The 16,264-nt window shown below is 44.9% G+C and overlaps 1 protein-coding gene across 2 annotated transcripts in view; it reads left to right on the top strand.

The window, feature by feature from the left end:
- Positions 1-15,998, top strand: part of Prcc (proline rich mitotic checkpoint control factor) — a 31,231-nt gene extending 15,233 nt beyond the window's left edge. Inside the window, exons 2-7 of one of the 2 annotated variants that reach the window (XM_027393055.2) lie at positions 833-880; positions 4,042-4,608; positions 6,792-6,887; positions 12,855-12,998; positions 14,736-14,801; positions 15,613-15,998. In XM_027393055.2, coding sequence (XP_027248856.1) covers positions 833-880; positions 4,042-4,608; positions 6,792-6,887; positions 12,855-12,998; positions 14,736-14,801; positions 15,613-15,699 — 1,008 coding nt within the window. In that variant the 3' untranslated portion in view covers positions 15,700-15,998. The remainder of the gene's footprint in view (positions 1-832; positions 881-4,041; positions 4,609-6,791; positions 6,888-12,854; positions 12,999-14,735; positions 14,802-15,612) is intronic. The other variant, XM_027393056.2, reaches the window with a different exon arrangement.
- The last annotated feature ends 266 nt before the right edge of the window (positions 15,999-16,264 follow it).

Below are 16,264 nucleotides of genomic sequence, written 5' to 3' on the forward strand. Positions count from 1 at the left end.
CTGGCCTTGAATTCACAGGTTCTCCTGCCTCTGCCTTTGGAGTGCTGGAATTGGTGTTTGCCACCACTGCCCAGTAAAGATTTTGTTTTTGTTTTGTTTTGAGACCAGGTCTTGCTATTGTAGCTCTGGCTGACCTGGAACTTGCTATGTTGATCAGGCTGTCTAAGAGCTCACCTCTGTCTCCTGAGTGCTGAGATTGAAGGCATGCACTATACTTGGCAAAAAGCTCAGGCAGATCTTTTCAGTGTGGCCCAGTCCTGTTGAGTCCAAAGGTTAACATTAGTGGCCTTCTTTCTCAGCCAGAACCTGTCTTCCCAGCCAGGAATGATGGTGTCTGGCAGACAATAGATCATACTTGGAGAGGGAATGGATTTCTCCAACGATTTTGACCTTTAATGCCTCATAGAGAAGTAGTTAACACACCACTTAATCCCACTGGAACTCCCCAGCTGTGTGGTCATGTAGTCTATGTAAGTGGTTTTAAAAGTGAGGCTGAGATTGGGTGAGATTGTGGGCCAAATCCTATTCATCTTCTAGTGGATGCATTTATAAGAATAGGTATAGCATTTCTTGCACCGAGGACCAAATGGAAGAATAGTCTCAGTCCAACAGAGTAGAATCCAAGGTAATCAAGGCATACTCATTCTCTGTAGCTATTGTAGTGCCCAGGGAGAGCACTGTTTTTTGGCTAGGGCTGTCGTGGCTGTAGCTCTGCAGAGGTGGGCACACACATAATGGCCTCTGTTGTCCAGTCTTTTATAGATGTTTGTTGAGTGTGTTTCTTCTACTGTTCTAAAACAGTTATGCTTTATTCTGGTTCTTTTTCTCTTAGTCAGATTCTGATGAAGATGAACCTGCAAAGAAGAAAATTGTCCTCCAGGTAAGCTTGATGTACCATAGCTCTTCCTTCTCTTTCTGTATTGTTTCTAGAAAGATGGGACTTAAAGTGCCCAAAGGTTTTCATTTGAGGGCTAGCACGTTTGCAGGTATTTGAGGACTGTTTTGGTCTGACTTTGGTTTCCGATGTAGCTTTGAGTCTAATGCACCCCTCTTTCTCATTTTTTCTTGGCATTAGCACAGTGGAGTTGACTTCTGGAAGGACAGGCAATGGTAGGAACAGGAACTGTAACTTAATTGAGTTCATTACATTTCAAGTAGAAGGATTGTTTAGGGAGGGTGTAAGTAGGTTGGTCAGATGATGATAAGGAGCTCCTGTGTTATAAAATTGCCTGTTCTTCCTGTTGTGTTTCTAACCAGAAAATAGGTACTCAAACTGCACTTACTTTGTACCAGTTACCATTCTATGGTTTACCTGTGTCTAGCAGATTCCGTTTGCACTATAGAGCCTAAATCCTGGGTTATGATCATCCTAGTTTACGAGGGAAACTGAGGAATTTGCTCAAAGTTAGACAACTAATGTGGGTGGAGCTGGGATTACACCTGTGTCTGCTCTGCTGACTTCAGAGTTCAAGTCCAGCCCTGGAGAGTCCAAGTAACTGTTGTACTTGGCTCCTTCTTTGCAGTCAAAACCAGAAGTCTAAACTGAGTGACCTCCCTGCCATTTGCTGGTTACCACACATCTCAGCATCTTTAGTCTGGCTCTGAGTATCTTCTAGTTGCCTCTACACTTGATTTTTTTTTTTTTTTTTGGTTTTTCGAGACAGGGTTTCTCTGTGTAGCTTTGGAGCCTATCCTGGTACTTGCTCTGGATACCAGGCTGGTCTCGAACTCACAGAGTTCTGGGCCTGCCTCTGCCTCCCCGGTGCTGGGATTAAAGGCGTGTGCCACCAACTCCCGGCCCACACTTGATGTTTTATTCAATATCTGATTTCATGTTCCTCTTCTATATTGGGGAAAAGTCCTGCCTTATATGGGATTTTGTTTTGTCTTGTTTTTTTGAATTCACATAGGCAGTGTTGAAGCTGTCTCTTCTCTTCACTTTGTTGAGGTATCATTTCTAGTTTTGATAGGTCTTAGGACAGGGTCGCATGAAAGTCAAAAGACTATTGGTGAGGCTGGTATGGTGTGTATGTTGATAGTTAGTGCTGAAGGAAAAGGCACTGAAGAAGCAAGCCAGGATGATGAGACAGAGTGAGGCCAGTGACTCCCTTGTCAGATGGCTTCCTGGAGAAGGTAGACTTCCGTGAAAGGCTGTGTTTCAGATGGTGAAAAAAGATGAGTACAAACAGGTGACCCATGAAAGCAGAGTGGGAACCTGGCCCTGTAAAGAGATGTAGCCATGATCCCAGAAGGTGCTGAGAAGGCGAGCACTTCTAAGGTGGCCTAAGCAGTGCTCTCAGCCTGCTATACCCAGCACCTCCCTCTGATACTGTAAACTAGAGAGTAGTGAGAAGGGCCCTTCTCCAAGTGAACACCTCTCCTCTGCCTGGCCTGCTTGCCTCAAAAGTCCTGTCTAACTCGTTCTGTGCATTTCTGTGCTTCAGGACAGTGACACAGTGACCTTATTCCATTCTCCTTTTCCTATTGATACCTCCCTACACTTAGGACAGGCTGGCCCTTCAGCATACAGAAAGCAGAATCGTAGCAATTCATATGAGTCAGAGGAACTCTGGATGGGTGGGGCCAATTAGTGAGTGCTTGATTCTGGCATTAGCTAGTAGAGGGCTTTCTTTCCTTGGGAGGGTTGGCAGGGGGAGCTTGAATCATTACCAGTTCAAAGTGGGGAGAAGTGAGTATCAGGTTTTTTTGTTTTGTTTTGTTTTTTTGAGACAGGGTTTCTCTGCGTGACTTTGGAGCCTGTCCTGGCACTCGCTCTGTAGACCAGGCTGGTCTCGAACTCACAGAGATCTGCCCGCCTCTGCCTCCCAAGTGCTGGGATTAATGGCGTGCACCACCAACGACCAGCTTGTTTTTGATTTTTTAATATTTATTTTCATTTTATGTGTATGACTGTTTGCTTGCATCTATACATATTTGTACCACACGTATGCCTGGTGCCTGCTGAGGTCAGAAGAGGGCATTGGATCCCCTGCAGCTGGAGTTAGTGGAAGTTGTGAGCTGCAGCGCAGCGTAGGTGCTGGTAACTAAATCCTGCTTGTCTGGCAGATGAACTAGTGCTCTTGATCCCTGAATCATTTCTCTGGCCTCAAGATTTAATTTTGGGTTTTTTGTTTGTTTGTTTGTTTAAAGATTTTTTTATTATGTATATAATGTTCTGCCTGGATGTATGCCTGCAGGCCGGAAAAGAGCACCAGATCTCAAAATAACCGATAGTTGTGAGCCACCATGTGGTTGCTGGGAATTGAACTCATGACCTCTAGAAGAACAGTCAGTGCTCTTAACCTCTGAGCTATCTCTCCAGCCCCCCTCCCTTTTTAAAAAATTTTTAAAAATTTTATGTGCATTGGTGTTTGCCTGCATGTATGTCTGTGTGAAGGTGTTAGGTCTTCTAGAACTGAAGTTAAAGACAGTTGTAAGCTGCCATGTGGGTGTTAGGAATTGAACCCTGGTCCCTTGTAAGAGCAGTCAGTATTCCTAACCACTGAGCTGTCTCTCCATTCCTGAGACTTAGTTTGTCTGTTTTTTGTTTGTTTGTTTGTTTGTTTTTTTCCCAAGACAGGGTTTCTCTGTGTAGCTTTGGAGCCTATCCTGGCACTCGCTCTGTAGACCAGGCTGGCCTTGAACTAAAAGAGATCTGCCTGCCTCTGCCTCCTGAGTGCTGGGATTAAAGGTGTGCACCACCACTGCCTGCCGAGACTTAAGTTTTTTTAAGTAGAAGGGATAATGTGAGATTGAGGGCACTGTGTTTGCTGAAGACATGAAGTTGGGGTAGGATCTGTGGCAGGTAATTGTGGAACTAGGCTGGAGAGAGCTGAGATGGGGCATGGCCTCTGATTGTGGAAGGAACAACTACAGAAAGTCCCAGAACAGGGGCCTGAGTGCATGGAGGTTACGAGGCCTCAGGGGCTGTGAGGGTCTCAGGAGAAGCACAGAACTATGATCTTGTTTGTCATTGTTGTTAGTGCATAACAAAGTCTCACTTGTCTTTCTTCCCTCTCATTTCAAACCTGGGCTCACTAGGGATCCGGCGAGGGGACTGGTTTGTCTGCCTTGCTCCCCCAACCTAAAAACCTGACTGTGAAAGAGACTAACAGGTTGCTCCTGCCCCATGCCTTCTCCCGGAAACCCTCAGATGTCTCCTCAGATGCTAAGCCCTCTAGACTGGCTTCTAAGACCAAGCCCGCCTCACTTGCTCCTGTTTTGGGCACCACAACCACCACTCCATCACCCTCTGCCATCAAGGCTGCTGCCAAGAGTGCTGCCCTGCAGGTGACAAAGCAAATCACACAGGAGGATGACGACAGTGATGAGGAAGTTGCTCCTGAGAACTTTTTCTCCCTCCCTGACAAGGCTGAGCCACCTGGAGTTGAGCCATACCCTTACCCTGTCCCCACTGTTCCTGAAGAGCTGCCTCCAGGCACAGAACCAGAGCCAGCTTTCCAGGACGATGCGGCCAATGCTCCCCTTGAGTTTAAGATGGCAGCAGGGTCAAGTGGGGCCCCCTGGATGCCAAAGCCCGGGGATGACTACAGCTACAATCAGTTTTCCACATATGGCGATGCCAATGCCGCTGGTGCTTATTATCAGGTGGGTAAGAACACAGATGGCAGGCCTAAGACTATTGGGACATGGTGCTGAAGGAGAATTTGAACCAGTGATAGGAACTTGTGTCACTTTGCTTATACCTACTAGGTTTTAAAACATGACCTTTCATTATACATGTAAGCTTTCTTTTTTCTTTTCTTTTCTTTCTGGTTTTTCGAGACAGGGTTTCTCTGTGGCTTTGGAGGCTGTCCTGGAACTCGCTCTTGTAGACCAGGCTGGTCTCGAACTCAAAGAGATCTGCCTGCTTCTGCTTCTGGAGTGCTGAGACTAAAGGCGTGCGCCACCACTGCCCTGCTACATGTTAGCTTTCTGTCACTGTGATAGCCTGAGGTATCTGTTAGAGAAGAGTGGTGTATTTTGGCTGGGGTCTCAGGCTTTAGTGCATGGTTGCTTTGCTCCATTGCTTTTTGGCAGTGTATCATGAGACTGTAGCAGAGGAAGCTACTCAACTTATGTAGGAAGCTAAGAGAAAGGGGCTAGGATCCCAACATTTCCTACAGTTTCATATCACTGATGGTCTTCCTTCATCTCTCTGTCCCTTCCTTCCTTTCTCCTTCCCTCCCTCCAAGCTCTATCTCTTAAAGGTCCTATCATTCCCCAGTAGTACCACAGGTAGGTGGCTAAACACATGGGTCAGCAGGAGATACTTATCCAAATTGTAGCATTCTGAAAACAAGCTTATGGTGGGAGGTAGTGGGAGATTGAAGAAGGTAGGAGAGGAATGGTCTCTAATCTTAGAACTAAAGAGATGCCTCTTTGAATGTGGATATTGAGGAACAGGGAAGTTTAGTGTAAGATTCTGGGTAGCAGTTGTTGTCACATAAAGGAGCATAGGAACAAAGGAAAAATAACTTGTTAAGGCAGTTTCCTTTTGCAAAACGGATGGATACCCTTTAGCCCACCTAGCTAGCCAGCACACAATGCCAAGATGGCCTGTTGTCTTTTATCCTTAACTCAGGTGATGACTTGTGTCTTATCCCATTGGTAGACACTCAACTTCACAATCTGATATGATTGGCTAATGGAGAAGAGAAAGGAGGAGGTTCAGGGACTATGGGCCCTTGTGGAACTGACTACCACTGATAGGAAAAATAGTTTTCCACAGTAGATTTTTTTTCCACCTTTTTTTCTTCATTCTTCCCTGCTTTCTAGTCCTTTCAAATTTGAGTTCAAATTCTCTTGCCTCAACTTCTCCAGTGCTGTAATTATAGGTGTACACCACCTTACCAGATTTGCTGTTTTTTTTTTTTTTTTTTTTTTTTTTTTTTTTTTTTGTGAAGATTTTATTTATTGCCGGCGTTGGTGGTGCATGCCTTTAATCCCAGCACTCAGGAGGTAGAGGCAGGTAGATCTCTGTGAATTTGAGACCAGCCTGGTCTACAAGAGCTAGTTCCAGGACAGCCTCCAAAGCCACAGAGAAACCCTGTCTCGAAAAACCAAAAAAAAAAAAAAAAAAAAAGATTTTATTTATTATGTATACAACATTCTGCTTCCATGTATATCTGCACACCAGAAGAGGGCACCAGATCTCATAAGGGATGGTTGTGAGCCACCATGTGGTTGCTGGGAATTGAACTCAGGACCTCTGGAAGAGCAGTCGGTGCTCTTAACCTCTGAGCCATCTCTCCAGCCCCTTGCTTTCGGTTTTTATGTTCTACTTTTTTGTGTGATGAATATAAAGCATGTTTTCCACTTAGGTCATTAGAGGATGCATGTTCTTAGGGACCTTCCAGGCAAAGGACACTACAGGTAACTTGAGCATATTGGTGCACTGAAGTGCAGAGGGTGTATTGATGCATAGGGAGTTGGGGCTGTATAATATCAAGATCCTGTCTCAAAAACAAGCAGTGGTAGCAAAGAAGGAAACAGTTGCTAGGCCTTTTTGTCCCTGCTCATGGTAGAGCTTGTTGGGTCTGGAGAGGTGAGGTGTGGGTCATCTTGGGAAGTAGCTAAGAGAACAGGAGAGAATGTGCCTTCTTTGTCACCCTCCCTTAAAAAAAAGTTCCTTTGCTTGAATGGTACAGATGAGGGAACTGCAGGTCCTTAGATCTGTGCTGGTTCACTTGAGGGGCTTTGTTTGGGTACCTTTCCTGCTTTTTCCATACAGTTTGCTTTGTTTTGTCTTCATTGTGCCTTCAGTTCTGTGTTTTCTGTTTTGGCTATAGGATTATTACAGTGGTGGCTACTATCCTGCACCGGACCCGGCTCTGGTCCCTCCCCAGGAAATTGCCCCAGATGCCTCCTTCATTGATGATGAAGCAGTGAGTTGACAAAATGTATTAGTTACTTTTCTGTTGCTATGAGAAAATACCATGACCAAAAGCAACCTAGAAAAGGGTTATTTGGGCTTACAGTTACAAAGGGATGGGAGACCGTCATGGTGGAGGGTATGGAGTCAAGCAGCAGGCAGTAGGGACAGGCAGGAAGTTGAGAGCTCACATCTCTGTTCACACACAGGAAGCAGAGAACAGAGAAAGCTAATTGGAAGTGGGGCAAGGCTTAAACTCTCACAACCTACCACCAGTGTTCCAGTAAAACTGGACCATCTCCCCAATAAGTACTACAAACTAGGGACCAGATAGCTGAGCCTAGGAGACAGCCAAAATGACTTCCTGTTTTCTGTTCTAGAGATCAAACACAAGGCCTTGTATATGCTAGATAACAGTGGACTACTGAGCCCACAAGTGACTCTTTTTAAACTTAAGATTTAATTTGGTTTTAGTTATGTGTATGTTTGTATATCGGTGTCAGGGTATATGCAAATAAATGCAGGTAGCTGGAGAGATCAGAAGAGTCAGCCTCCTCTAGAGATGAATATAGGCAGTGAGCTAATGTGAGTGAGTGCTGGGAACTAAATTCAGGTCCTCTGCAAGAGCAGTACTCACTCTTAACAGAGACATCTCTCCAGCCTGGCAAATGACCTTTTTTTTTTTTTTTTTTTTAAGATTTTATTTATTATGTATACAACATTCTGCTTCCATGTATATCTGCACACCAGAAGAGGGCACCAGATCTCATAACAGATGGTAGTGAGCTACCATGTGGTCGCTGGGAATTGAACTCAGGACCTCTGGAAGAGCAGTCGGTGCTCTTAATCTCTGAGTCATCTCTCCAGCCCCGAAAATGACCATTTTTGATACCAGGTTTCAAATCTAAAGCTAAAGGAAAACCTATTGTTTAGGTTTTGTGATTTATCTATTTATTTATTTATTTATTTATTTATTTATTTATTTATTGTTTGAGACAGCAGGGTGTTCCTAAGTAGCCAGACTGGTTTTGAGCCTGCCAGCTTCTTGTTCTCAGTCTTCTGGGATTATAAGGAGTTTATTAGTATTGTTTTATTTCTTTTTTCTTTTTAACTTTACTCCATCCGCCTGAGCCCCGCTGCCGAGTGGGCGCCCAGAATAACACACAGAGTCTTATAATATTAGTTTACAATGCTGCTGGCCAAATGACTAGGATTTCTTATATGCTAGCTCAGTCTTAAGTATCAACCATAAAGACTTATCTTACCAGACACCAGCTGCAGGCGTCCTCTCTTGCCAGGATCACATGGTGTCTCCAGAGCAGAGAGCAGGAGGAAGAGCATTTTATTTCTTTATATATGTTTATGTGTTTGTTAGAGACAGGGTTTCTCTGTGTAGCCCCGACTGTCTTAGAACTAGCTCTGTGCTGGACAGATGGCACAGCAGTTAAGAGCATTAGTTGCTCTTCTAGAAGTCCTGAGTTCAATACCCAGCAACCACATGGTGGCTCACAACCATCTGCAGTAGTATCTGATGCCCTCTTCTGACGTAAAGTTGTACAGGCAGATGGAGCACTCATACATAAAATAAATAAATATTAAAAAAAAAAAAAAGAGCTAGCTAGCTCTGTAGACCAGGCTGGTCTTGAACTCACAGAGATCTGCCTGCGTCTGCCTCCTGAGTGCTGGGATCAAAGGCATTCGTACATTGTCACAACCAGTGAGACTTTTTGTTTGTTTGTTTGTTTTTTGTTTTTTTGAGACAGGGTTTCCTCTGTGGCTTTTGGAGGCTGTCCTGGAACTAGCTCTTGTAGACCAAGCTGGTCTCGAACTCACAGAGATCCACCTGCTTCTGCCTCCCTAGTGCTGGGATTAAAGGCGTGCGCCAACAACGCCCGGCTGAGACTTTATTTTTAATTAAAAAGAATATTACATCTGTATTTTTGTTGTACATATACATGTACAGACACATTGTTTTAGTGTTTCTATTGTGATAGAACACATGACCAAAAAAAACTTGGGCAGGAAGGGTTTGTTTCATCTTTATAGCTTGTAGTCTGTCATCTAGGGAAGACAGGACAGGAACTCCAGGCAGGAGCCTGAAGGCTGGAACTGATGCAGGGGCCATAGAAAAATACTGCCTACTGGTTTGTTCATCATGGCTTGCTCAGCCTGTGTTCTTAAAGCATGCAGGACCACAAGCCCAGTGGTGGCACCACCCACAGTGAGGTGGGCCCTTCACATCAGAAATTAATCAGAAGGTGTGCTACAGGCCAGTCTGGTGGGGACATTTTCTCAAGTGAGGCTTGTTTCTTTCTTTCTTTGCCTGCCTTCCTTCCTTCCTTCCTTCCTTCCTTCCTTCCTTCCTTCAATTGAGGTTTCTTTTTTCAAAATGGCTCTACCTTGTGTTAAGTTGACATAAAGTAACCAGCACACATATGCATGTCACAGCTCTCAAAGGACAACATGCAGGAGCTGATTTTCTCCTTCTACCATGTGGGTTCTAGGGACTGAACACAAGTCGAGCCAGCTTGCTGCCCCAGGAAATTTATTTATTTATTTATTTATTTATTTATTTATTTATTTATTTATTTTGAGATTTATTTATTTATTATGTATACAACATTCTGCTTCCATGTATATTGCACACCAGAAGAGGGCACCAGATCTCACAACGGATGGTTATGGGCCACCACGTGGTTGCTGGGAATTGAACTCAGGACCTCTGGAAGAGCAGTCGGTGCTCTTAACCTCTGAGCCATCTCTCCAGCCCAGAAATTTATTTTTAACTTTATCAATTATGATTATGTTTGACAACATGAATGAAAAATTAAGCAACAATAGTTTGAGGCCAAGTGGTGGTGGCTCACACCTTTGATCCTAGCACTCAGAGGCAGAGGCAGGCCTGTTCTATAGAGCTAATTCCAAGACAGCCAGGAATGTACATGAAACCCTGTCTCAAAAAACAAAAAAGTGAAAAAAACTGAAAAAACAATAGTTTGTGTAATGGCAATTAAGTTTTTCCTTATGAAAGAAGGTTTGGGGTAGCCAGGCCAGGGCTGGTGTCACAGCTCCACAAAGTCATCAGAGATCTAGTTTCTTCTGACCTGTGCTGCTATCTCTAGACTGTGACCTTGATTCTCATGCTAGCAGCTAGAATGCCTACCGTCACATCTTCATGGGAGCCAGCAGGATGGAGAAAGAAAGAAAGGATATTCTCTTTTTCTTTGGAGGACTTCTGAAATTCCCTAGGGTTTTTTTTTTGTCCTTATGACTTATGACTAGGTAAGGGTCTTTTCTCATGGTCAGATCTAGTTCCATTGAAATAAAGTTTTAGTTGATTGATAATCTGGCCAAATTATTGGTTCATTTATATACCAAAGAAGGAGAGAATGGATTTTGAGAGACACCTGGTAATTGTGATCGGTAACCCGGATTTAACTTGACTGACAGGCAAAATGAAGTATGTGTTGTGGCCTTCAGCTCAACATCAAGATATGACCGATTGTCATTGTAGGGAAGTTGCAGCTTATTACAAGAGATGGAGGGCCTGGTTGGTGGTGGCACATGCCTTTCATCCCAGCACTTGGGAGGCAGAGGCAGGCAGATCTATGTGAGTTTGAGGCCAGCCTGGTCTACAGAGTGAGTTGCAGGACAGGTTCCTACAGAGAAACTCTGTTTCCAAAGACCAACCAAACAAACAAACCCCTGCCCCCCCCCAAAAAAAAAGAGATGTAGGTTCTTAGGAAATATAATTCTCTGCTCATTTTCCCCAGAAAGGTGTGTCTGTCCTTTGTTAACCTTTGTTCTGATTGGTAGTCTGTGTATTCACTCCCTTGGGTATTGCCTTCTAGGCAAGTTCAGTGGTTGGATCCTTCAGTTTGTCAGCAGAGGAAGCAGCACAAATGCACTCAGTAGCCATGGTCAGTTTCTTGTAGTTAAGTGCGCATAGAAGTTCCCCAGTGGTCAGACCTGGCATGGGGCTTATCCAGGTTCACTGCTGTTGTAGGTGGTCTGGGCTTTTCCTCCTTTCCTCTCTCTCTTCCACTATCCCCACCCCCTTCCCCATTGGGGTTCTGGTCTTAAAGTCATGGCAATCTTCCTTCCTTGCTCTTAGTATTGGTATTACACTTATGTACTACCATGCCCAGGTGGTTGTTGTCCTGTCCGGCCCCTCTCCTCCCTGTCTCTCCCTTCCCCCCCTTTCTCTCCCTCCCTTCCTTCTAGAGGAACAGGAGTATTAAAGAGAATGCTTTGTTTGGCCTTTTGAGACTCCACCACTCTCCATCCCACACTCTTTCTCAGTGGGTTCTTTGGGGGTGGGATCTGATGATGGATGATACCAATTCAGTGAGAAGGAAAGGGTGGGAAGACAACTGCTGCTTGTCTGTTTTTGTTTAGCTTTGAGACAGTATCTCATGCAGCCCAGGCTGACCTTGAACTCCCTATGTAGCAGGATCACCTTGATTCTCCCACCTCCAGAATGCTGGGATTGCACTTGTGTGCCATGAGCCAGTTTACACTGTGCTGGGAGGTGGATGGAACCAGGCTTAGTGCACACTGTGTAAGTGAACCACACCTCCAGTCCTGAGAGAGAATTGATTTTCAGAGGAGAAATCTTGTAGATTTTTATTTTTTGACTCAGGGTCTTGCTATGATTCTTTAAACTCCTGGATTCAGGGCTGATAAGAAGGAAGGCTTAGTGGGCCAAGCCTCATGATTTCAGTTTTACTGACTTGGGAATCGGTCCCACAAGTTGTCCTCAGACCTCCACATGAATGCCTTGTTTTGAATGTTGAGCAACAACAAAATAAAAACAAAACAAAAAAATGACCCCTGCCTCTGCCTCCCAAGTAGCTGGGACCACGGGTATCTGTCATCAGTCAGTTTACCTTCAATTCCTTGAAAACACCAACAACAGTAACACACACACACACACACACACACACACACACACACACACACACACACACTTGATATTATTTGTTTTTATGTGTTTGAGTATTTTGCTTGCATGTATGTCTGTGTGCCATGTGCATGCAGTGCACATAGAGACCAGGAGAGGGCTTTAGTCATCTGGAACTAGAGCTAGAGGTGGCTGTGAGCCACCATGTGGGTGCTGGGAATTGACCCTAAATCCTCTGCAAGAGCAATCAGTGCTCATTACTGCTGAGCCATGTTTTTAGCCCCTTACCCTCAACTCTTTTTTTTTTTTTTTTTTTTTTTTTTTTTTTTTTTTTTTTTAAGACAAGGTTTCTCTGTGTAGCCTTGGCTGTCCTGGAACTAGCTCTGTAGACCAGGCTGGCCTCGAACTCTCACAGAGATTTATCTGCCTCTGCTTCCTAAGTGCCAGAATAAAAGGGGTGTGCCACTGCAGCCTGGCCTACCCTTGGTTCTTAATTTAAAAATTGTAATCCTAGTCCTTGGTAGGCCGAGGCTGGAAATTTTGAGTTTGAGACCATCATGGTTTTGTCCAAAAACAGACAGGAAGAAAGCTATAATAGACTTTTCAGGTGGGGCTTTGTATTTCTGGATCTCCAGGAATACTCTTGGCCACCCTGGCTCTGACTCCAAGAGACCTGAGAAGCAACCATGTCATCTGGCACCAAGAAAGTTTGGTAGATGGCAGGTGGAAAAGGAAGTATTTCACAGAGAGAAACCAAGGGCAGAGTGTGTCTGGCAATCCCAGTGTTGCTCTAAAGCAGTGGTTTTCAACCTTCCTTATGCTTTAATATAATATAGTTCCTCATATTGTGGTGACCCTCAACCATAAAATGTTTAGATGCTATTTTATAAGTGTACTTTGCTATTGTTATGAATTGTAGTGTAAATATCTGCTGTGCATTAGATATATGTGACCCCCAAAGGGATCTGGACACACAAGTTGAGAACCGCTGCTCTAGAGACTGGATCCTTAGCAGTGTCTCATGCTCTCCTCACCCACATTCCAGAGTCCTGCAATTCTGTGTTTCTTTATTTTCAGTTTAAGCGGCTGCAGGGCAAGAGGAACCGAGGGAGGGAGGAAATTAACTTTGTGGAGATCAAAGGTGATGACCAACTCAGTGGGGCTCAGCAGTGGATGACCAAGTCATTGACAGAAGAAAAAACCATGAAGTCCTTCAGCAAAGTAAGCGTGAAAGGCCATGTGGGTAGCCTGCATGGAAGGAAGGTCATAAGGCTGGCTTTTCCTGCTCACTGGGAAGGGCTCTGGGGTGTGTGGTTCTTCTCATTGGCCAGAATTGACAGCTGTTCTCCCTGTAACCACATGTGTTAACCTGGGAGCTAACTCAGCCTATCTTTGGGGACTGGGCACAGCAGATCTTCAGAGGTTCTAGGCTCTGGGTCCCAAGCATACTGTTCTCTCCCCTCTGTCCATAGTTCACTGTAGCCAGCTGCTGTTTCTGAATGTTCTTTTCCTGTTTCCCATACCACCGACCTTCCCTGTGCTCATTTTCTTCGGTCAGTGTGGTGAATCTGTCTTCACTTAGCAACTGAGCACAGCAAGTGTGGACACTTAGGAGTTGGCCAAGGGTGGGGGTCGCTGAGTATGAGCTCCTCTGCCAGCAACACCAAGGTCAAGGATTTTATCCACCCCCATTTGATTTTTCTTTGTTCTATGGTCACAGATGGCCGTCCAGGCCCCCATCATTTATTTTAACTGAATGTTGGCGGTCATACAGGATAGAGCAAAGGATTGTGGTTAGAGCAGCTTAGATCTATCACTGTTTACTGGAAAAACCACTTAGGAGAAAGGGCTCTGCTAACTTGGGCTTGAGAGGCATCGTCACACAAGTAGTTGCTGGTATGAGTGCTCACTGTGGAATGGACTGAATGTTTTATGTATATCATCTTTAATTGTAACATTTAATGACATTCAGTAGCAACAAGCAATTAAAGTCTGGTCTTTTCCCAGCTCCAAGTTTTTGTCCCATTTCATTTTGTTGAGCTTGCTTTTTAAAAGAGAAGAAAAGGTATGGTCCCCTATCCCCAAGAAGTTGACAGCATAGTTGGGAAAAGATTTAAGGACACTTGAGTGTAAATGATTACAGTGCAAATTGATTACATAAGTGCTGAGGAGACTCTGGGGAAGAGTTTTTGAGAGTTGGGTGGGGCTGGTGAGGAAGCTTCTAGCTCGAAACAGCTCTGGCAGAGGATAGAAAACCACACAGTGAAAGCTTAGACTAGTATAGATTTTGACAGTAAATCGTTTGCATCAAAGTGTGGTTTGGAGTTAGATGTAGTTACTGGTGGAGGCTGGAAGATGGATCAAGGAAGAGTGGAATTGTGAACTCTGTAAACCCAGGTTGACATGTCCTAGAATGGGACCGTAGAGTTTGGGCCAAAGGTGATGGTTGGGAGGGCTTGGTAAGTAGTAGGTAGGAGTCTAGAGACTAGACATCTGGCCATATTGGGGAGAAGGGAACAGAAATGAAAAGGGATGGAGGAGTAAGGGGGTTGGAGGAGGTCATCAGATCAATGCCCAGGACATGAAAGCTGTCCTAGACTTACTGCAGGCCAGTGTCCACAGGCAGAACCTAGAGCTTGGGCTAGAGGTAGAATAGGATTGTCAGAGACAAAGTAACCCCAGTCCTGACCTCAGAGTGTAGCCAGTCAGTTGGGGAATTAACAGGCTATTTCTAGCAAGTATTTTTCAGTTTGTTTTTCATAGTGGTGCTAACACAATGTGCTTTGTAAAGTATATAGACACAGAGACAGCTCTAAGTTGACTTTTCTCCCCAAAGATTTGGGTGGTATGTTTAGCGTCTCAGTTCACCAGCCTTACATTGTTGGGGCATATGAGAAATTTGTCTTTTCAGCTGTGGATTAAAGACTGTTTATTGTTTCTTTTTGTTTTCCCTTGTAGAAGAAAGGTGAGCAGCCAACTGGCCAGCAGAGGAGGAAACACCAGATCACGTATCTGATTCATCAGGTAAGGATGCTCAGGGCTCCACTCGCAGGATCCAAATAAACCTGGGGATGTGAAATAGAGCTAATAAAAGCCCCAGTGCCAGGCTCCACTTTGGTAGGCGGCCTCGCTTGTTCTCCATGTGGCCACTAGGGGGAGGCAGTGTCCTAAGTATCATTCCTCTCTGTCTGGTACAGGTGATTAGAGAAACCATCTTATGTAAGAGGGAAGTGACATGGTTTATTATAGTATTGTTTTTATGTTTTTGAGACAGAGTTTCAAGCATCCCAGGTTATAACCCAGGATAACTTTGAACTCTTGGGTCTGCCTCCTGAGTGCCAAGATTTATGGTGTGTACTTCTCTGCCTGGTTTGTAAGGTGCAGGGGATAGAAGCCAGTGCTTCTTCAAGACTCTACCAACTGAGCTTTATCTCCACTATTAAATTGTTTAATACATTTATTTTGTGTGTGTGTACACTAACATGAGTACCACAATAAGTCATAGGAGGTCAAGACAAATTTCACTGGTTTTCTCTGCCTACCATGCAGGTCCCAGGGATTGAACTTAGTCATCAGGCTTGGTGGCAGGCACCTCTATACCCACTGGGCCATCTTGCCAGTTGTCCCCCTGGAGGGGGGGTTGGAGCAAGCAGGCTCTTTTAATAGCAAACTTTATCTGTTTTGCTTAAAATAAATGAACAAACAAAAGGCTGGGTGGGTCTGGGATGTACAGAGTTACAGTGGTAAACCTATGGTGAACAAAGGGTGTGGTCCCCAGTCATTCTGTCAGTGACCAGGCTGCTCACCGTGACCCTCCCCACCCTTCGTATTCCAGGCTAAGGAGCGGGAGCTGGAGCTGAAGAACACTTGGTCAGAAAACAAGCTCAGTCGCCGGCAGACCCAAGCCAAATACGGATTCTAGGGCTCAGGAACTGCTGGCCCAGGATTTCCTGTCGGCCTCGTTGGCCCAGCCCCCAGCTTCACCTCCAGGACCCCAGCTGCTCTAAGTCCAGGACCTCTACCTTGAGGACCCAGCCCTCACCTCTGGGAGAAGGAACATATTTTTCTTAACAAGTTAGAAAATCCAGCTCCTTTCTGCGCTGGGGCTGGAGAGACTCGAGTGCTGCCTGAAGGCTCTGAGTTCTTGGTTTGGGAGTTTGTTCTGTCAGTGTGATGAGACAACTCTCCCACTTTTTTTTTTTTTTTTTTTTTTTTAAACCAGGGATGTCTGTTGAAATAAAACATTGAGTGTGACAGATGCGCCCGTGCCAAGTCTGGATCTCAGCATTGAGGTTGTGCAGAGTGCCCCCTGCCAAGCACCCTGAGCTGTCTAATCATTGCTTGCTTTCCCACCCTTTCTGCCCAATTTATACACCGACTTTGTGGCGGTGACCATCCCAGTTGTGGTTGTTTTCCCTGGGGCATGTGATTGTCAGAGGCCTGAGATTCCAAATGTAGAGAGTAGTGCTGGGCTCAGGGGTCTGGAG

This window comes from Cricetulus griseus (genome assembly GCF_003668045.3).
Source record: "Cricetulus griseus strain 17A/GY chromosome 1 unlocalized genomic scaffold, alternate assembly CriGri-PICRH-1.0 chr1_0, whole genome shotgun sequence".
Taxonomy (NCBI): domain Eukaryota; kingdom Metazoa; phylum Chordata; class Mammalia; order Rodentia; family Cricetidae; genus Cricetulus; species Cricetulus griseus.